Source organism: Nelusetta ayraudi, unplaced genomic scaffold, assembly GCF_046127955.1.
Source record: "Nelusetta ayraudi isolate G7.1 ecotype Tasmania unplaced genomic scaffold, CSIRO-AGI_Nayr_v1 ptg000021l, whole genome shotgun sequence".
In the NCBI taxonomy this organism is placed as follows: Eukaryota; Metazoa; Chordata; class Actinopteri; order Tetraodontiformes; family Monacanthidae; genus Nelusetta; species Nelusetta ayraudi.
The window spans coordinates 2,070,111-2,092,435 of record NW_027466071.1 but is presented as its reverse complement, the minus strand read 5'-3'; the positions used below and the strand labels follow the sequence as shown (position 1 = coordinate 2,092,435).

Below are 22,325 nucleotides of genomic sequence, written 5' to 3'. Positions count from 1 at the left end.
GGATTCGGAAATAGCGGCGTTACGTTTTTCCCGCGCAAAATTCGGGGATGGCAACGCTCTCTGCGGCGGTAACTCGTTGGCATGTCGACTGTGTGCCAAGTGGAGAAGCGAAGCAAATCTGGGTCCAAACTGCCGAGATGCTGAAGAGTTGTTTTGATTAAGAGATGATCTGAATGGCCCCTCCCCTCCCCCAGCTCTACCCTGGCTCACCCTTCCCTTCTCACCCTCCTCCCCCTCCTCATATGGCTTCCATTACAGCGGAATGAGGGTCAGAGGGCCGGCGCTCCACACATGCTCCGCTGATAGACGTCACCCTCGACTCTCACAGACTTTAACACGGCAGAGAAATCTGTGTATTCCGAGACACTATCAACACTAAAGACGCTCTTTTCTTTTTTTCTTTTTTTTTTTTTACAGGCAGGTGGTGGTGGTGGTGGGGTTGTTGATGGAACTATCCAAACACTGCATACAATTGCAAAAAGATTTTTTTTTTTTAGAAGGGGGATGGGTTGAGTGGGAGGCAGGCCTCAGACTTTACATAAGTGAGACATAGAAAAAAAAAGCCTGTGTGGGAAGTTCCAGCGGGAAGAATACTGCTACGGCAGAACAAGCAGTACCAGAGGTGACGCGGCGCAGAACTCGCTAGGCGAACATTCATACCTGGTTTCAGAGACATGCAAATGTCACTTTTTTGGGGAGGAAATGAAGCTGACATCTGGCTTTGCAGCACTGTTGAAAGGAAGAACAAAAAAAAAAAATCTATACTGGGGCCAGCGAGAGTTCATTCATGACATCACAGTGGTAAAAATGGATGCTGTCGCTGCTTTTTGAAAGAAAAGGAAATACGAACAAACAAACAAAAATAAAGGAACCACAGACAAGGAGAGCAACAGTGCCAGGGCTGCTTGTGTGTGTGTGTGTGTGTGTGTGTGTCCTGGGAAGGGTGGGGGTGGGCGCTTTTTGCAGCTCCGCCCCTCTCAAGCTCAGGACACAAACCTGCGTCGTCCGTGGAGAGAGAGAGGAGCGGTCATCAGTAGACTTTTCTTTTGCATTATGAAAGTTTTCTCAGGGCTTCACATTATCTTCATATGTAAGATTTTTGTTCTCTACACAAAAAGGGACCAGAAAATATAAAATAATAATAAAAAAAAAAAACATACTCGTAACATGATAAAAGCACCTTGGATTAAAAGACGTAGTAAATCTAAAAAAAACAAAAAAAAACAAAACAAATCTCTTAGCTGGAATTAAACTATCCTCTCAGTTGTTATTTATGATAAAAAAAGGCATATACTGAGTGTATATAGGTTGTTTTGCATATAAAAACAATACTTTGTAGGTTTGTATTTAGTGATTAATTCATTAATACATAAAGAGGGGGAGGAAATAGCACCAGTTTTCGGCATCTCTAACCTGAGAAACTTTTGCGAGACGACAAAACGGCTTTGCCGCCTTTGAATCTACTTCCCTTTTCTCCCCGACGACGGCGGCGGCGGCGGCCACGGCCTTTTGTTGGTCACATGTGCACGCACGTGCGCGAGAAAAAGAGTGGCAGATCGGTGCACTTCAGCGGCCACTTTTTCAGTCCCTCTTGTTTATAATCCGTCTGTCTGTCTGTCTGTCCGTCCGTCCGTCCGTCCACCCGTTGGTTCAGAAATGAATCCATACAGTGAGCTCATCATTCAAGCCGAGCCTCGAGAGCTGCTGTGCCCGGGAGGGGGCAGTCATTGCCAACAAAGGAGGGATTAAAAAAAACTAAAAAAAAAAAAATCATCCCCCAAAAATGACCCCTCCTCCCCCCCCTCTCCTCGGCTCAATGACAAAAAAAAGGGACCAAAAACGACGCGCAAAAAATAAAAATTGAGGCTTTTGGGTCTATTGAGGCTGTTGACGAGGGCACCTTCATGGGCCTTCATGCTCGCTGGATGTCTGCATGTGGTTGTATGGCTAGCGGCCACTAGAGGGGGTTGTCCTGAGGGTTTTTTTTTGTTTTGTTTTTTAGCCGTGGCGGGCGCCTGCATTCCGCCACTTCTCCACATCCGCATTCTGCAGACACACGGGACAGCAGGCACCTTTTAGCTTCACCGGCTGCTGGCAGTCGGCGGGTGGACAGGACTCCACGAAGCACGTCACCTGGGCACCCTGGGGGAGTGGGGGTGGGGGTGGGGGTGGGGGGGGGCAGAGAAGATAGCGGCCTTGTAAGGAACAGGGAGCACAGGCTTTTGGTGGCCCACCTCATAGGAGGAAATAATATATCATGGGATATGTAAAAAAACAAACAAACATGCTTTGATGTCAATTGACAAGGAACAAAATCAAAAACAACATCAGTGTTCTTTGAAGCCCCCACGATATTCTGCTCTTTATTGAGATGGCTCTTAAAACACTGGAAATACGGCTATTTGATGACTTACTTACGATTAATATAATTTCGTCAAGTTCGGCGGGCCGGATTGAAAAGCTAGTTTGCCCATGCCTGGGCAACAGGCAAGTGAGTGAAAACCAGACATCGATTGTGCATTGGTGGCGATGCAGAGGTCATTGTGTCATTCATGAGCACGCCGGTTGGTTTCTTGTACATGCGTTGCATTTTGCACTGGTGTCGACACAGCAGACACACACATCTGATCACGAGCAGAACAACGACGGCTCTTTGTTTCTGGGCCAAACCGGTCCGACCTTCCGCCTGCCAGGCTCAATTAGCGCACGCCTTCTAATTGGCGGGAGGCGTGGAAGGAGGGCAGAGTGGGGTGGGGGGTGGGGGGTTGGATTGTTTCGGGGGCGGCCAGGAGATGAACACAAAACAAAAGAAATGACAGGTGTGCTGTCAGACTTCTGGGTGAAATAAACTCTGGCTTTGACGGCTGGCGAGGCCAGAGCAGAGGCAGGTCGGAGTGAAGGGCTCGACTGGGAGGAGGAGGTCCACTCCAGGTGTCTGCTCTGGGTCCGGGTGTGGTGCGTTCACTTACCCTGCATTCACACGAAGTGCACGAGTCCTTTTTCCACTGCTCTCCATCCTGTCGCTCCCGCCCGTTGCTATCAGTGCACTCAGTCTTGCTCAGACGGGTCTCCAGTCTTTTAATCTAAGAAGAGACAAACCATTAAGTTTTTGACAGTTCAGTTTAAAAAAAAAAAAAAAAAAACCCCAACAAACCCCTGACAGTGTTGAAAATACACCGAAAATATGAAATATACCAGCTCACCTGTTTTCGTAAACTGGTGATGGTCTTCTGCATCTCGGAGACAAAGTCCTGGAAGTCGTTGGCGGAGGGTTCGGTGCGTCTCCTGGAGCTCGCTGCCGTGGCGTTGGTCGCGCTCTCCTCAGCGTCCTGCTGCGGGCTGAACACACCACCGCGAGAGCAGGGCGTCATTTGTGCGCACATTATTTCGTGAAAGATTCACATTTCTGTGATAACTTTCACATCATTTCGTGAAAGTTTCATCTTTTTATGCGATCATTTTTACATTGTAACGTGAAACTTGGTGAAAATTGTCTTATTTATGCCTTATTTTGTTTAGTTTTGATTTGTTGCTTTGAAACGTGGAAGATTGTCATGTAAAAATGTGAAAACTATTATGTGAAAATGTTAAACTTTCAAGAAATAATGTCATACTTGAATGTTATCATGTGAAATTTTCACGAAATAAGGTGATACTGAGCCCTGCTTTTTTTTTTTCTAGTATGGCAGCAATGCGCTTCTGTATGGATCTACCTCTTCTCTTGGATGGGGTCTGAAGGCTTCTCCTCCCTGTAGCTGTGATCGGCGGACCTCCTCCCTCTGAAGTGGTAGGACAGAGCGTTGAACTGACCCTTGGTTCTGCAGTCTGTGGGGGAAAAAAACCCAACACAATGGAAGATCATTGGCTTCATTGTGTCATTGATTTCTAATGGATTTGAAAGATAGAAATCAGGAGTGTCAAACTCAAACACACAGTGAGGCCAAAATTTAAAACTTGGACAAAGTCGCGGGTCAACGTTGAGATTTATTGAAAAAATTCCAGATACAAAAGGGAGCCTTTTTATACGGACCCAAACAGGCTCTCCAGCTGTGGTGACTGGGGGCTGAAGGTGGCTGGATGTTTGCCGTCACTGAGCAGCGACTCTGTTACCTCCAGCAGCCACCCAGGCTCCACAATGCAACACCTGCAAACGCTCACATTAGGGAATCAACCCGACTTCCAAAGCCTTGTCTCGTTTTTGACCTTTTGCGCTACAGACCCTTCGTTACCAACCAAAACCGAACCCCAACTATTGAATTCTTCCATACGTCCACAAGGTTTTCTCTCAGCGCTTGTATCAGTGCAGGAGAAGCCACTGTTTTTGGACTGTGAGAGGAAGCCGGAGAACCCAGACAGAAGGGAGAAGATGCAAACTCCACGCAGAAAGGTCCCAGATTCCGGGGGATTGAACCAGCAACCAGCAACTGAAGTGCACCACCGTGTCCCCCAGCTAGCAACTACTAACGATAAAGCAGTCAGAGATCAGTCCCGTACCTGTGCAAGGAAACCAGTTCAGACAAACTGAACCACATCTGGTGGAAGCTCAGTGGTTCCACCAGACGCCTGCCTGGACACCCAGCACATATTTTCTTTCAAGACAGTAATGGAGCTGATTGAGCGCAGCTTGTGTTGCTGCTCCAACTTCCTGTTTCAAAACGCATTACGCTTTAAATACTCACAAAAATGTCTCCAATCACCCCAAAAAAAAAATAAAAAAAAATCTGCGGCTGCAATGATGAAGGTATGGAGGGGTTGGGGAATCCGATCTCCGGCATGCGGGGCAGGAGAGAGAGAGGATATTACTGGATGGAGACCGTCCACCAATTTCACAACCTATCGCGTCTTCAAATAAATGCGGCAAGAGCAACAACCTCGCCGACAGAGTCCCTAATGCCGGTTTATTGTATCGTCGCCGCCGTTCGGCTGCACCCACGGCTGGAATGTCCAGACGAGCACGTCCACATACCCTCTGGTCCCCCCTTAAAATAAGCGAGAGTCGTCCATGAAAAAGCACAAGGACCGGTTGCGTCACCAGAGTGTTGACCCAGCACATTAGCGCCGCCGCCGCCTTTGACGCGCTCGGCGTTACCGTTTCATTTTTATCTGTCTTTACAAATGCAGAAAGAGTGAATCTGGGCCTCTGTGGAGCAGCCAAATACAGAACTGTATTTGACATGAGCGAGTGAGATGCCGCATTCAAAAAACAAACAACAAAAACAACAACTTTGTGCTCCAAAAGGTGTTTTGTTTTTTTTTCTTCTTTTTTTTAATAATTACTGCGCATTACGAGGTCATTACTGTGACGCCGGGCCCCCTCGGGGAAAGATGTTATCAAAGGGAAACAATAAAGAGGACAGTGAGGTGTAAGCGGTATTTCTTTCTGAGAGAGCAGCCCTGATAGCAGAGCAGAGTGACTGAGCGGTCTGGCTGATTTCCTGTGTTGTTAAACACCATGTTCCTTTGTTGTGTCCTGGTGAGTTACATAAGTCAAGGTGATGAAAAACACCATCTATGGTGTTAGATGTGGCTGAGCAGAAAAAAACACACTGACAGTCTAATAGTTATCCCTGATTTAATGCAAATGTACAGTGTGTAATATTTGGCCTGATTTATTACATTAATAAAAGTGTATAATCGCAGTACAATGATAGTAATTTGTTTTTCCGACCCTCAGAATGGTTCTCATATATATAAGAATATACACAGAGCAAAGTTCCTAGCCAGGTGCCAGATTTCTAAGGAAGCCTGGTGTGAACAATCCAGTTGATGGACGAGGTATCCAGGTTTGGTTACGCAGGCCACCGTAGCTCACTGGCAAACTCGGGAGGGGGAAAGAGAGTGAAAGCCGCAGCAGTCCACATTGTAAGCACTTGATGTGGTCGTTTCTTCTTCAAAATCTCCAAATATTACACCCTCAGCCTTTAAACTTCTTTTTTTTGATGAATTTCTAGTTTTTGCAATGCAATCGCACCAGCCCGGTGCCACGTGTTTTCCGGCTGGCTCACCTTCGCAGCAGTCCTGCCACATGCGCAGGTCGATGTGCGGGATCTCGTCACAGCTGCCGTAGCCGTGGGGCAGCTCGGCCACCTGGAAGACGTCCTGCTGGATGCGCGTGATGTTGTCGCCGTTGTCGCACAGCACCCGCGCCAGGGACGCCTGTTTCAGCTGGGTCAGCTGAGCCGGGCTGAACACGCCCGGGTTTTCATACCAGAACCTGGATGGAACCGGGCAGGGAGCGCGTTAGCGAGGACAGGTTTGCCCCGGACCTTAGAAACTGCTGTCATTGCAACGAAAGAAAGGCCTTGAAACAAGAGGCGTGACAGCAACGACACACGGTTCAACACAAACGTGACAAATGAAGAATGTTTGGAGCAAAAGCCGTTTCAAATTTGCTACAAACACATGGCGAAGTGAATTAATGCGGGGGTTTCGTCAAAGGGAGTACGCTTCAAAGTTTCAAAGAGGACGAGTGAATTAGAAGAAACACGGCTGAGTCTGAGTTTCTTTTGTGGTCAGAAAGACGTGAACGTTTCTGACGGCAGAGACTTTAAGATAAGATATTTATCTGAATAACCTGCTTCTGCTCTCAATGCACACTAACATCTTACATATTATGACGCATACACACACACAGAGCAATGCTTGCTGTCTTATGCACATATACTTAATAGTATGATGCTATGTAGTTCTTAGTTCTTTCACAGTGTTGGCATTCAGTGTGACAACACATAGTCATCAGTTTGAAACAAACTTTCTGCATGTAAATTACTCAGCTGAGAAAAAAAAAAAGAGAGGAAGTTGAGGAGCAAATAGACTGAACTTAATACTAAAAAGAAAACAAACAGGCTCTCTGTTGTGTCTCCAAATACTGAGGAAGAAATACATGCTGCGACTTCACCGTACCTGTCTCCATCGCGCAGACGCTTGAACTGAGCGGCTAGCAGGCACATGAGGGTGGGCCCCAGTCTGCTGCCGGGCACCAGGTCTTCAGCCATCAGCGCAGGAAACAGGTCGATGTTCAGAGGAGTGCCGTACAACCTGCCGCACCACACGCACAATCACCAGCCCAGTCAGAAAACAGCCCGGTCCACACTGCCTAACGCAGCTGTGTAATGTCTGGCTTGATTTATGATTTTTACATTGGTAAAAGCTTGATATACTGTGTAATGTATAAGAGAACCATTCCGAGGGTAGGAAAACCAAATTATATTATATATGTGTATATAGGTTTGGGTGCGCAGGCCACTGTAGTTCACTGGCACGCTTAGGAGGAGACAGTAAAAGCTGCTGCAACACACTCAACCTTTAAACTGTTTGGACCATGCAGTCGTAGCACCGGTGTTGGCCGTTACCTCTGGATCTTCTCTCGGACGCTTGGATTCTTGATTTCGTTCCTCAGGTCGTCGAACGTCTGCGCCGAGGTCAGGTTGCAGAAGGTCCTGTAGTCGTTGTACGGCGGTATGCCGTGGTCCCTCCCCCTCTGGATGTTCATGGCCGCCAGGTCCAGGGCCACGGCGTGGGCCATGGAGAAGAGCCGCTCCGTCAGCTCCGTGTTCAGCAGCTGCGTTGTCACCCGCATCTTGCCGGCCACGCCAAAGAGGCCGCGCAGCAGCGGGTCGATGCCGCCCTCGTTCACGATGCGGAAGGGCGAGAAGAAGGCCCGGTGCAGCGAGATGTGGCCCTGGGGGATGGGCTGGAAGTCCTCGTCCAGCCTGTACAGCACCGGGTTGATGAGGGTGTGTCCGAAGCGGAAGGCGGCGGTGGCGAAGGCGCTGAGGATGCCGGCGTTGACGTTGGGGTTGTAGCCGCCGTAGGAGCCCATCATCTTCATGCCCGCCTCACCGAGGATCTGGGGAGCAGTGGGGAGAGACGTGTCAAGCCCTGCCCTCAGCCTGTCGCCTTCAGCTTCAGTGTGCTTTACAGATAGTAGTGTGTGTGTATTGTCTATGTCACCGGGCCCCAACCCCTTGGCCCCAGACCGGTACCAGTCCATGGGTCAGTTGGTACAGAGAAGCACAGAAAGACTATTTTTGACGGTGTTTTATTTTGAAAAACCTTGATCACTTGACACAGATCAGTACGTAGGCATAAATAGACAGTGCCACCGTCTGGAATAATACTTAAGTAAACAGGTTTAGTAAACAGCAAACCAGATAGTAATACATTTGTCCGACTTTGTTACCTTGGGCAGCCAGTGGCTGTAGGTGATGTGCTGCATCTGGGCCCCCACAATCTTCCTGGCCTCGTGGTAGATGGTGTCGCCGTCCCAGTGCGGGTTCAGCCTCAGGAGCTCCGTGGCCACCCGGTTGTGCTCCCGGAACCACACCGTGTGCATGGCGGTCAGGCCCAGCTGCTCGTTGGCGCGGTGGTCCCCGGCCAGGAAGCACGGGATGGGGCTCTCGTTCTCGTCCCTCATGCACTCGGTGGGCGGGCCCGTGGCGAAGGGCAGCAGCGGCTTCCCCGTCCGCTGGATGATGCCCTGCCGCAGGAGGCCCCGCTGGCTGGCCAGGTCGCGGATCTCCTCCGACTCGTGGCGGGAGCTGCCGTAGACGTTGGAGGCGTCGATGTAGGAGGTGAGCTGGTTGATCTGCTCCCGAGGGTAGACGCTGTTCATGAGGAGCGAGGTCATGCCGCTGCCGCACACGGGGCTGGAGCGCACGAAGAACATGCAGCGGGCGCCGCTGCGCAGCTGCCGCGGGTCGTTGGGCGGGAACTGGATGGGGAAGCACGGCGGGTCGTTGGTGCACACCTGGTTGCACAGCTGGCCGTCGGAGAAGCGCGACTGGCTGAGGGCGGCCACCGTGGAGTCCAGGTCGTGGTCCAGGAACTGGCCCCACTGCATCAGCATGTGGGTGTAGCGGTCGTCCGGGGTGATGGTCTCCGTGCCGATCATGGCGGTGGAAACCAGCCGGGGCAGCGGCAGCCGGAAGCCGTTGTGCTGGCGCTCGTTGGCGCCCCGCGGCAGGTTGAAGCCGTTGTCGTAGACCGACTTGAGGAGGCGCTCGAAGGCGGTGAGCGAGGCGCCCCACATGGGGTGCTGCAGGTTGTTGCAGGTGCCGTCGTGGCTGCGGTACTTCTGGTGGAAGCAGATGTCGGAGCAGTTGTTGAAGCGGCGGTGGGTGGTGCAGCCGGACAGGTTGGCGATCAGGTCCAGGAAGTGCGGCGACACCAGGTCGTTGTAGCGGAAAGCTGCGGGGATGGAAAATGCATGAAGGCAACAATGAGTATTGTTTTTTAGCAACCTGTTGGAAAACATGAAGCAACTTCAAATTGCTTCCATTTTTTTTTTTTTCCAAAATTGAGATTCTGCTTTGACTTTCCAAAGTTAACTGCGATGAATCATTTTTTTTTTTAGATATTTATACATCTGTTATTTTTCCTGTTTCGAGGACCCAACTACAGGGCAACGGAAGGGACAAAAGGGTGGTGATTAAAACGCGATTGAAAGAATGAGCACCCTGGTTCTTGTGTTTAATCTCATTGCGATTGATGCGTTAATGCTGACATCCCCAATTAAAATACTATGTAACAAATATTTGTGCACATAAATTGCAGTGGTAGTGCTCAGACTCAGACCTGCAGGCGCTGCCGGTGCTTTTTCACCAACCTGCTGCGACTTGCTTTCCATGTGTGTGGGTCTGTCACTGTGTTAGCGCTGTGCTGTTCCTTCACTCACGAGAGCAATGAGAGCGAGAGCCAAGTGTGTGTGTGTGTGTGTGTGTGTGTGTGTGTGTGTGTGTGTGTGTGTGTGTGTGTGTGTGTGGTTGAGGTGAGACTTCCTGTCTAAATGGCATCAAATGCTAGCAGCTCACCTCAGGCAGCACAATGTGAACACATGACCGGTGTCGGTCTGAGTGTGTGTGTGTGTGTGTGTGTGCGTGTGCGTGATCTAGGAGGAGCGCAAGTCACTCACATGTAATAGAGACACAATAACAAGGGTACATTTGTTTCTGCTGACGGGCAGCACTCTGGCTGTGAGCTTGGTTTCGGGGCCCAGTGCAACAATGAACACTTTGGTTGTTGGTACAAGTAATGAAAACAGCGTCTCTGGCTGGGAGCAGGTTTCTCAGCGGAGCACTGTTTCTCTTCTCCCGCTTCCCCCTTTCTCCCCGAACCAGAGCTCAACCCAAACCTTGGGCTTCATTTTTCATTCTATAGGGGGCCTTTATTTTGTGCTCTTGGCCTTTTAATGACAAGTCTCCACAGTTAGTGTATGACACCGGGTTGGGTGTCATTAAGAATTTTTTGATTTCAATTCCAATTCCAGAACGATATATTTTTTTCATACCAAAACCAATTTGAACAACAACAAATAGAGAGTCAATAGAGAGTGAGAGTGAAACTATTATTTTCCATTTAACTGCTGATTGAGATCAGGATTTGGTCCCAAATCAAGTTTGCTGCATTCGAATTTGGCACCGAAAGATGATTTTTGACATTCTTCCGATATTTGAACAGGATCGGAGGCTTTCGGTCGGTGCTACAAATGTGTCGCAGTTTTGGTGCCCACCCCTCGACTCGCACAAAAACATCTCCCATTAACAGAGTGGTTAACGACCAGTCAATTTGACCCTCCGAGCTGTTAAACGACTTATACTGCGGTCGCTGCTTTTACGGACCGTTACGTCGAGAGCCACAGACCGGCACAGATTTCCACCTTCGTCCTTTACAATGCACATGTTGATGCAGAGGCAAAAAAAAACAAAAAAAAAACAACAACAACAAAAAGGCCTCTCTTCACGCTCTCACCCAATCATCCGCTCCAGGCTAATTCAGACTAATGGGTGCATCAACGCCACCCATTTTCAAATTTGTCCTCTGCCCGCAGTGATTGTAGGTTAAGTGTTGTGCGGTGTGACTCAGGTCTAATAAAAGTGTTTACGGGCTCCCCGTCAACTGCTCCATGATTACGTCTCCACGCCTCCAGTCTTGCCTCGGGGGTGGCGGGGGGGAAACGACGCACAGATGGAGGCCTGTGTGCGGCCAAACAAGGCGAGTGGAGTCGTAGAGGGACCGAGGATTAAACTGCTGGATTGCTTGAGACGCCGCTGAGGCAACTGGACGGCGCAGCCGGTTACAGCATCCAGAGTGAGAGCTCGCTGGAGCGACTGCATATTTCACAACACTGACGTGTCCGCCAGCCGTGAGGGCGAGGACAGCTTCTAAATATGCAGCGCTGTGTAAAAACTGGCAGAATTGATTTTTTATTTTTTATTTTTTTTTTTTTAAAGTATAAACCAAACGGCAAAAACAGCTCATTTGATGATCTTCTGGACGTGGAGCCGTCATTGTGGGATTTGTTGTGATGCGCCGAGCCAGGATGACGCTGCGCATCTGGTTCGAGGAACGTGTAAACTTTACGTGCGCTCTTTAATTTGGTGCTGGATCGGGATAATTTGAAATGCAGGCCAGGCAGAGATGAAATTACACGTCTTCGCCGTCAACAGCCTTGCTCGCCTGACGTCGCTTTGAATCAGATAAACAGACGTCTAATTAGCTAACATTTATTTTGTTGTTGTTTAAACATGATTTCAGTCTGAATTCTTGAAAATAAAAGCCTTCTTGTTCAGAGTGCAATTAAAGTCTCTCAGCCCGTTTAAATAATCCACATAAAAACCCGCTGAAAACCGGCCTCAGACAAAGGAGGTTAATTCAGGTCAAAAAGGGAGGAGACGTCATTCTAACTTCAGTGATGCAGTTCTGGAAGAAACTGTGAAACACTGTTAGTGTTGATGTGGTGACGTCTGTTGTTCTCATTCTCTCTGTTCTTTTTTTTTCTTTTTGAAACCCCCCCACCCCCCCAAAAAAAACAAAAAAAGATTCAAATCAGCAAAGTGATTTGTAACTTCAAGCACAGCTCGATTCCAGAGGAAACGCGGCGAAAATCACGCTGGCTCCATGATGTCAGACATTTGAGTTATGGTCAAATGCGGGAACATTTATTAATCATTTCCTCTGAGTATTATTTGTTCCAGCGATTACCGCCAGCGCCATGAATACAGCATAATAAAAGCAAGAGCTTGCCAAAGGCTCCGCCCTGTAAGCCAGCGAGTTCACTTTCACTGGTGAGCACTGAGCGGCCGCGCGTGGCGAGCGGCAGCAGCGCAGAGGCCCTCGAGCACGGTGCTAGAACTTACATTCATTTGTGATATATTGCGTTTAGAATCACTCCAAGTGCAACAAGTGCATCCTATCTGCAAGTGCATTGACCCCCCCCCCCCCCCCCCCACCCACCCGGGTCAAAACTGGATGCTCCAGCAAGACAATGTCCTGTGCCACTCACCCAGGGCAGGTGCAAGAATGTAGCTGTGCCATAATAAAAATCTATCTATCATAAAAAGACAGACAATATTTGAGAGACTATATACATATATGTACACACACACACACACACAATATATATATATATATATGTATATATATATATATATATACACATATATATATATATATACACACATACACACACACACACACACACAATACATACACAGACACACACACATATATATTTACATATATATTTATATGCATGTATATATATATATATATATATGTGTATATACATACATACACACACATATGTGTGTATATATGTGTATATATACACATATGTGTGTATATATGTATATATACACATATGTGTGTATATATGTATATATACACATATGTGTGTATATATGTATATATATATATATATATATATATGTACACACACATATGTGTGTGTGTATACATACATACATACATACACATATATGTATATACATATATACACATATATACATACATGTGTATGTGTGTATATATATATATTCACACACACACACACACACACACACACACACACACACACACACACACACACACACACACACACACACACACGTACATATATACATACAGTATGTGACCTGGGGGAATGAACTCTTCCTTACTAACGACTACGGCTACATTATGATGCGGGATCACAGTGCCAGGAAGCCGGGGGTCAAATGAGTTTTATGAGTGTTTGCCGCGGCCAGCCAACGTGCGCCACAGTTGGCGCAAAAAGCAATGAGCGCGCAAACGTCAACGGCTTACCGGTGCCGTTGGTGTCGACCATGAGACCCTGGTTGACGTGGTTCTGGATGAGCAGCAGCGTCTGCTCGAAGATCTCGCCGGCCCGCGCCTGCTCCACGGTGTAGGGGTCTCGGGGGTACCTGAAGAGAGCCAGCAGCTCTCCTGGGGTGCGAGGCTGACTGGAGGGAGGAGGAGTGGGGGAGGATGGGAAGGGAGGGGGAAGAGGGACGGAGAGGGAGAGGGAGAAGGAGACCGTGAACGTGGGGTTGACGTGAGGGTGAAAACAAAAACATGAAAAAGCAGAGCGTGATTACAGCGAGAGTCTCTCTCTCTCTCTCTCTCTCTCTCTCTCTCTCTCTCTCTCTCTCTCTCTCTCTCTCTCTCTCTCTCTCTCTCGCTTGTTTATCCCTGACGACTTCCAGAGAGCGCGCTCGGCGGCGCTCCAGCGGGCCACCGGGTTCAATCAGGAAGAGCCAAAACACGCTTCGCTCGCTGCAAGCTTTTGTTTGCTCGCCGCTCTTCCGTGCTGTTGCTACACCGTCACCTCAAGCCACTCGAGTGTTTTTATAACACACATTTAAAGCTTCAAAACTTCAACCAGAAACGGGAACCGCTGAGCTGCCCGCGCGCAATCAACAGATGTTTCACTCGGAGCCGCTATAAACAATAAAGGCATGAGAAGTGCTCTCGTCAGCATGGAGGCCTCATTCACGTGTCTGAACGCACTCGTTCAAAAACTTTGATGTACGACAAGTTTATTATGGACCCTGAGATGAACTGGCGGCCTGGGGCAGCTGGCAAGGGCCCCAGAAACCCTGTGGCGACCCTGAGTGCAGAGTGAGTGCTGATTAAAAAAAAAATGGGTGGATGGATGGGAGGAAGTGTATTTTTACAAGCGTTGGTGTCAGCAGTACGACTCATAATGAAGCAGTTTTTGAGCTGCATTACAAAAAAAAAAAAAGGTTCATGGACACTTCCGAACGTTTGTTTTTTCTTTGATTATTTTGTAGAGATGCGCCGCTAGCGATACCAGTATCAGGTATCTGTAACCGCTAGCGATACCAGTATCAGGTATCGGTAACCGCTAGCGATACCAGTATCAGGTATCGGTACCGATACAGGGCTTGAGTACTCGCACTCCTCTCTGCTTCTGCTCTGTACGTTTGGAATCATCTTCAGCCAACTCTCAAGGTAAATTCACTCATTCCATTCACTCACTTCAAGTCATTCATCACTACTTTCTTGTCTTTCAGTTGTACGTGTTTTCTCCGATCGTCTCTGTTCCTGCAATTTTTTACTGTATTTTATTGTGTTGATCTGTACTTTAATTTTTGTTTTGCTCTGTACTCTCGCCTGCACTGTAAATGAGGCTCGTCTCAGTGTATCGACGAGATTAAATAAAGGTAACAAACAAAAGAAAAACTTGTAAAATATGTGCCGATACAGCGACGCAGAAAAAAAGCAAACAAACAAACCAACCAAGGCAACAACAGCAACAAAACAGCAGCTGTACACCAGTGTGGATGCAAGCTGCTCGCACAGTCATCCTCTATCTGCTTCATTGCACCTTGTTTATGTTTCTGCAACCACGCGTGTCTTTTCATCGGAGATTTTAAACGCTTGCTTGCATTCATCAAACAAAAAAGAAAAAAGAAATTGTGTGTTTTCAGCAGGTCAAATGTTTTGATTTCTCCCCTGCCAGTTTGTTTTCTTTTTGTTTCTCATAACAGATAATCACAGTCGCCGAAAACCAAGAGCCGCGGACGGGAGGGGGAGTTTCCTCTCAACCTGCAAATGTCATTAAAGACTTGGGTTACCACCGCTGTTCACTCTTCTTCCTGTGTGAGTGGGTTTTGTGCACCGTGTTTGTGGATGCATCTGTAGGCTAGCAGTGTGTGTGTGTGTGTGTGTGTGTGAGAGAGAGAGCGATTGAGGGCCAAGAACAACAGGACTGCTAACAGCATCATTCAGCAGGAGGGAGACGGAGCCAGAAGGAAACCGCAGACGACTCTGATGGCGGCTTGAAACATTGCGAGAAGCTTCCTGCTCAAACAAAGACACCGTCGTTGGTTTCCCCTTAAACGCTTGTGAGAAAACAGCCACCGAGGGAAAAAAATTAAGAATCAAAGCTCACATGTATACCGCTGAGCTCCACTGCCAGAGGGGAAAAAAAAAGAAAAAAAAAAGGGGGGACTCGGTAACAGTCCCTCATGTGCTCTCAGGCATCTTGGTCTCTAATTGGAGGAGTGTGACGTGAACTTTGTGAACCTTTCAGTTCACAGACGAGTTAGCGTAACAACGTTAGCAGCCACAGACACAGCAGAGGCTCCGACTCAAGGATTAGAGCATAGAGGTCATGTGACTAGCTGATGAGGATGATGCTGATGCGGACGATGATGATGATGATGATGATGATGATGATGATGATGTGAGACGGGACTTTTGTGTCCACTTGAAGTAGGACTCTAAAAAAAAGTCTAGCGCCATGATACTGCAGAACTCATCCCATTAGTTCCGTGGTGCATTCAGGGTTCAAAGCCTACTATGTGTGTGTGTGTGTGTGTGTGTGTGTGTGTGTGTGTGTGCGTGCGCACGGACTAACATCGAAGGTGTCGACATGAAGCTGTCGACTTGGCTGCGCTTAGACATCAGAATGCTGAATGCAAATCAAAGCAGACTCATTGGCTGAATGCAGCCATCTGCAAGTGAATTCCAACACTCACATTATTATACTAATAATGTGATTGATATGTATATATATATATATATATATATATATATATATATATATATATATATATATATATATATATATATATATATATATATATATATATATATATATATATATATGTATATATATTGAGAGAGGACTGGTAGTTGTATCCACATCTGCACGGAATTAATACCTCAGTTCAAATCAAATGAATTCAGCCCAATTCGGAACCTATTCGACAAGTTTTCTGGTCATTTAACACAGAAGTGAATGCGTCTGTATGACCAATGATATGCATGACGTGCTCTCATTTACTAAATAAACTCAATTCAAGTGCTCCACTTCAGAAAAAACTAAATAAAGGAACGAAGACTGAATTTCCCCTCGATGTCTCGACTCGACGGTCTCAACCAATTTGACAAATAATAATAAACCTCAACACATTTTGAGAATTGAACAGAAACGAGTCCGTCCACTACGGATGAAATGATATATTTTCCCCCGCCCACTTTTCTTTTTATTGGAGGTATCGCACAGCTCCATTTGTTCCTTGTTTTCTTTCTTTTTCTCCATCACTTTCTCATCTTCTTCCAGTGCAGTCGTCCATCGCTCCCTTTCTCCGACTCTGTGCAGTTTTCCATCTTCCTCGGCTGCACTGTGCAGTGGCAGTGTTTACCGCCTGGAATGCACAGACTTGATTGGCTGAGTCGGATCACGTGGGACGGCTTAACTCGCAGGTAATTGCCCAGTGCGAGTCTACAAAGGCTGTACCACTAGCCCGCTAGCTGGCGACCCCAGGGTCAAAATACATCTTTCAGCCGAACACTTCATTTCTATAGTTGTCATTTTGTCCACGTGTACACGCGTGTGTGTGTTTTTTTGGAGGCCTTACCCATCAAACAGTCGCCTCCTGGTGGATTCGATGGCACTGTCCACGTTCCGGATGGCCTGCTCTATGGACGTGCTGACAAAGGTGTCGCCCTCTCTGCTCACTGCGGGAACTGCACGTGCGAGGACACAGACAGACGGGACAATAAGAACCAGGCTGAAGGTGTGTAAAGTTATATAATAGGGCCTTTAAAAGTCCAACAGTGGTTCGACTGTATGCTAACGCAATGCTTGGCTAAACAAAAAGAAAAAGAATAATTTTAAGCCGTTTACGTAACACTAAAAATAAAAAAAGATATTGTAAATGCAACATTTCTGGTGCCCACGTACGCACAAAAATGAAAAAGCAGCGAGTGGAACTTCAGCTCCGACTGTTGAGCTGGAGCTGGGAACATTTCCTGGCCCAGAGCTGCTGCTGCTGCTGCTCCTGAGAGCGCTACTCAAAACAATGAGGCAGCGACAAGACGGAGTGTGTCCAACAACAACGGAGCCCATTGAGACGGTTATGGGTTCGCCAGTGGAGAGCGGCGGTCTGACCCCATATTGCGCAGCGGGAAACACTAACACACGCATGCAGAGGGGCTGACAGGAATCTGATCGGGCCGCCGCACAGCGCCACTCAATTACGGGCCCGCTGCGACAAAGGAGGCTTCTTCTCTCTCCGGGGCTGCAGACTAGCACGTCGGTGACATGCACACAAAACAGAGTAAATATTACACTTCCCAATACTGGCACACAGGCCTTCCGTCTCACACTAGCTGCGTCTAACACACCCACCGCCCGCTACCGTCCCTACCTCCCTACCTGTGACCGTCAGCACCATGCTAGCCGCCTGGTAGCCGATGGGATTGCGAGCGACGCACTCGTAGCGCCCGGCGTCGGCGGTGCCCACGTCCTTCACCTCCAGGTAGCCCTCGGAACTGATGTGGAACTTGCCACTCTCGGTCACCTGGACGCCATCCTGGTGGGCAGAGGGTGAGACGGGGGCAAAGGTCACAGCCAGGCTTGGGGGGGGGGTTGGAAGTGAGCAAGTGCAGTTTCCATAAAACTGGAGAATTTTGCATCAGAAACGTCACGGAAACAACTCGATTCGAAAGGACTTCCTGTCGTTGGCCGGGACCCAATCAAAACAGCTCTGCGACCCACTTTTGGGCTGTGACCCACCAGTTGAGAAACTCTGTCTCTGGGCTTTACGAAGACGTCTTTTTTAAAATGTCACTTAATTGACGAGAGGAGCAGCGTCTGATAACAAGCAGGGAGCTTTGAGCTGGGAACAAACCTTCCTCAGTGGTTGACAACAGAAGCTGTGTGTCTAACAGGACCGGCAGCTCCCCAGGAAAAGGTGCAGTTGAAACCACAAGTTTACACACACACTGTGCAAAAAGACACATGACAGTTCTTTTTTTTTCCTCACTGCGTGAAGTTCAATCAGACTAAACCATTCTAACTGACCTGAGACAGGAGAAGTTTCATATGATGCAACTTCAGACAGTGAGCAAAAAAAGTGTTTTTGACTGCAGGAGGACAATACGAGCCGATGAGGCGGCGAGCGCCACCGTCCGTCCGCCGCTCTAACCTTGTTCCAGGTGAGGACGGGCTGCGGCTGGCCCTGAGCGATGCAGGGAATCTGGATGTCCTGGCCAGACTCCACCGTCAGGTCCCTTGGAGCATTTGTGAAAACAGGCGTTACTAAATGAGTTAAAACATACACAGACACACACACACACACACACAGACACACACACACACACACACACACACACAGACACACACACACACGCACACGTGTTAATGGTTATACACTAGAGAGAGGGGAGTGTTGAACATGACAAAAGTGCACTTCACAGCCGAGATTCTCTGGACGCTCGCAAAAGGAAAAATTTGCAGCGTTCTCGTCACACACGGCCGAAATGATTTTTTTTAATATCAAACTCAAACGGAGCAGCTTAAAAGGAAGAAGGTAAAAAAATAATACATTCTTTCATTTCATAAAAAAACACTTTCTATGAGGGTCGGACGTATGATGCGTTATGAGTGCCTCTATAAGGCATTTTAGAACACATAAATGTTCATAATCATTTTTGACAACTTATTGCAACATTTATTTAAGATTATAAGTGGTGGATATGATGTGTTATAAGTTCATCATTCATAATGCGTTATACCTCCACAGCAAAGTGACACTAGCTGCGTTTCCATTACAGTTTTCCCCAAAATAAGTAATTTTGTAAAATTTTGACAATTGCGATTTGCAGCTGTCATTCGTCATTATGAGCATTTATTACATGTTTTATAATGCATTACTAAGGCACTCAGAATGCATTTGACAATAGACCTTCACAGAAAGTCTTACCAAAACATTTTTCATAGGGATGCACTGATACCAGAACGAGTCGAGTACTTCAGTACTCACCGATACCGAGTACTTAATAACGCCATTACACGTTATACAATTACTTTTTTCCCCCCATATCAGCAGGTATTTTACTAGTAGTGTACTCAAGCCCGGTATCGGTACCGATATCCGTTATTGGTATCGGTACCGACACTCGATACTGGTATCGGTGCATCCCTACTTTTTAATACGTTTCAATATGTTTTACAGGAAAGGTGAACAGAGGGAAGTCGGGGGTCAACGTTTCAAAATCACCAACTGATGATGATGATGATGATGATGCCACACAAGTGCAAGTGAATCTCAGCTTTTAGGTGCTGAGCAGAATTTTGTTTTCAGGATGGTGGGAGCTAGGTGGCCGAAGCCAACTGGTGAAACCAGCTTTCGCAGATTATAGGGGCTCAATAAAAAACCAAAAAATATCCCTCCTCTCCATCATGGCCCTCACATCCCGATGAACGGCGGAGTAGCGACCCGTAAGAAGAAGAGATCGCCTTCGTCAATACCCGAGCGAAGTCTGTTTTCTATTTGTGTAACAGGATGGAACATATTAACGCCCGGTGACAACATCGCAGCTGCCCCTCGCAGACAGCGCGGACGTGCGCGCAGACGCTCGGCGAGATGCGCCCGGCATTGCGACGGGGTGAGTCACGGCATGGAGATTCACGATAGGCCCCGAGCTGCAGCTGACAGGAGGAGGGCACGCCTCTTACAGTCTCTCAGCGTCCAGATGGAGCAGCCAGTGAGAGAGAGATAGAGAGACATAGAGGGGGCAACAGTATTTGCAGTCTGTGCTTACGTAAAAGTGAGGATACTTGTGTAAAAAAAAAACAAAAAAAAAAACAGATTCAACTCCCTCACTCAGGTAAAAGATACGTTGTTGTTTTTTCATTTTGCAAAAATGCAAAAAAGTAGCGACGCAATAATCTGGCCTGAATTATTCAGAGGTCAGAGGTCAAAGGTCTTGCAAGAGCATCATTTTTAACACCTTTGCTACCCTCAATACTACAGTTTCTTGTTCTTCTTCAAGTGCAGCACAACCAAACACTCAATCTGGGATATTATTATTAGCTAATTGGTTTATGGTTATCATTTCATTTTCAAGTGTGTGGAAAAAGGTTACCATCGAAATTGAAATCTGAACTTTGACTCCCCTGATGTGGAACCCTGCAGTGAGGGGAGGCGGCCAGACGCTGCTTTCACAGCCTTTAAAACAAAGCCGAGGGCTCCGCTGCGGTGCAGCGGTGAGTGGGAGCGTGTTTGAGGTCTTTAGCTCGTCGCCGGCGTCACGCGCCGACGCGTTACGCCTGCGGTCTCGCGCTGCACTTTTGCCGGCAGGGACCATAATGCGACGAGCACGTCGGGCCGTGTTAACAGCCATCACTACACGGAAAACATGGTGTCATCACGGGATTACAGACTAGCGCCGCGCTTTTCCTGTGCCGTAACCCAGCCTATAATTTCACACACACACACACACACACACACACACACACACACACACACACACACACACACACACACACACACACACACACACACACACACACACACACACACACACACTAAAGAGAACCATCTGCACAAAGGCAGTCACACAGGCGATCTTGGATGTATGTGTATTCAAAAATGAAACAAGAGAAGCCTCTGTAGGTACAGTATTAGCGTTGGGCGTGCACGTGCATCCCAGCTATTTAAAGCCACAGCAGCGTGTGCATTTTTTTTCTTTATAGGATAAACAACAACACTGCAAACAGCTGCAAAAGTCAAGTGCTGCACCCTTCCCTCCCTCTTTCATTTTTTTTTAACCACCTTGACACTCCCCTGCCATTTCCCCCCCTTCTCTACAAACCTGGAGTACTTAAAGGTCTCTGTTGACAAAAACTAAACACTATGTTTAAGTCACATTTTCCAGAGAAAAACAAAAAACAAAAACTAGGCCTCGTCCGACGTTTTAACGCGACTCCTTTCCCTCCACTCGCGTCACAACGACCTCTTTTTGCATTTTCAACCTCGTCGTTTTGCCTCATCGCACGTGATGACCGAGATATTATCGACACCAGAGAGTATTGAGATCGAGACTGTATGTATATATATATATATCAAAGAAAAATAACAGAAGAAATGACCCGTATCTTTTGTTTTAATTCCAGTTTGCTTCTTCATCAATAGAAGAGCAATATTTATTTTCAGCAAGGCGTCTTTTGCTGCTATTCCGACTATTTTGAACCATTTAAAAAAAAAAAACAACCCAACAACAACTTTGCTTCTATAAAATTTGAAAATAAAATGAACTCGGAATAATTTCACTGAAAATGACGGCACACCAGGGCGACACAGTAGTGCAGTGGCATCGAGTCTGAGTCTGAGTCTCTGGATAAAAAACCCAGAGTCGGCCCGGTAGGAAACCGAGACAAGACTGCGTTAAAATGCCTCAGGGTCCGAGACCGAGACCTTTAAAAAGTGGTCTGGAGACCAAGACTCAAGACTCAAGACTCAAGATTCGAGATTCAACATTGTCATTATGTGAACATAACGAAAATTCCTTTTTTAGGTAGTTTTGGTTGAAAACACTCAGAACAATGAATAAAAAACATTCAGAATCGTAAAAACCACTCAGTGTGTGTGTGTGCAACGACAGAAAATGTTCATGTGTGCAACTGAGTCCCAGTGCCAGAGCAGATGGCGGGCGCTCAGTGCAGGACATGGCACCAATCTAGGAGTACTTCAACACTAGCGTGGGTGCACTCACCTCTCTGCTGGATGCTGAGCTGCACGGCGGCGCGCGCCGTCCCCACGGCGCTGACCGCCTGGCACTCATACTGGCCCTCGTCGTGGGCCGCCACCCGCGTGATGCGCAGCGTGCCGCTGGAGAGGACGGCGTGGCGCCGGTCCAGCGGCAGCGGGCTCCCGCCGCGCGTCCAGGCGATCACCGGCACCGGGTAGCCGCTCGCCGCGCACGGAAAGTCCACGGTGTGGCCCTCCAGCACCGACTGGTCCTGTGGCGAGACGGTGAACTGCGGGATCGCTGCAGGAGGAAGAAAAACAGTGGTCGGTGGTTTGTGTTCTCGCTCCCTGGGTGCTTTCAGGGCAAAACGGGCTCCCAAACACAGACAGTTGAAAGTGAGAATGTGTGTAAAAGGAAAACAAGGGTGCAATGTTGATAAAAAATAATAAGTAAAAAAAAAGAAATGAATGAATAAATGAATAAAACGCACTTTAGAGCATTCTATCAAACACTAGCATTCAAAGGTTTGGGGTCAC

The 22,325-nt window shown here is 47.6% G+C and overlaps 1 protein-coding gene across 2 annotated transcripts in view; it reads right to left on the bottom strand.

The window, feature by feature from the left end:
- Positions 1-384: 384 nt before the first annotated feature.
- The window catches only part of pxdn (peroxidasin), a 49,119-nt gene continuing 27,178 nt past the window's right edge, over positions 385-22,325 (bottom strand). For both annotated transcript variants that reach the window (XM_076027591.1, XM_076027592.1), the window contains 13 exons: positions 21,814-22,089; positions 18,243-18,355; positions 17,471-17,627; positions 16,671-16,779; positions 13,084-13,241; positions 8,183-9,189; positions 7,353-7,849; positions 6,904-7,038; positions 6,006-6,214; positions 3,714-3,825; positions 3,204-3,339; positions 2,970-3,083; positions 385-2,142 (listed from right to left, as the gene is read on the bottom strand). In XM_076027591.1, coding sequence (XP_075883706.1) covers positions 1,999-2,142; positions 2,970-3,083; positions 3,204-3,339; positions 3,714-3,825; positions 6,006-6,214; positions 6,904-7,038; positions 7,353-7,849; positions 8,183-9,189; positions 13,084-13,241; positions 16,671-16,779; positions 17,471-17,627; positions 18,243-18,355; positions 21,814-22,089 — 3,167 coding nt within the window. In that variant the 3' untranslated portion in view covers positions 385-1,998. The remainder of the gene's footprint in view (positions 2,143-2,969; positions 3,084-3,203; positions 3,340-3,713; positions 3,826-6,005; positions 6,215-6,903; positions 7,039-7,352; positions 7,850-8,182; positions 9,190-13,083; positions 13,242-16,670; positions 16,780-17,470; positions 17,628-18,242; positions 18,356-21,813; positions 22,090-22,325) is intronic.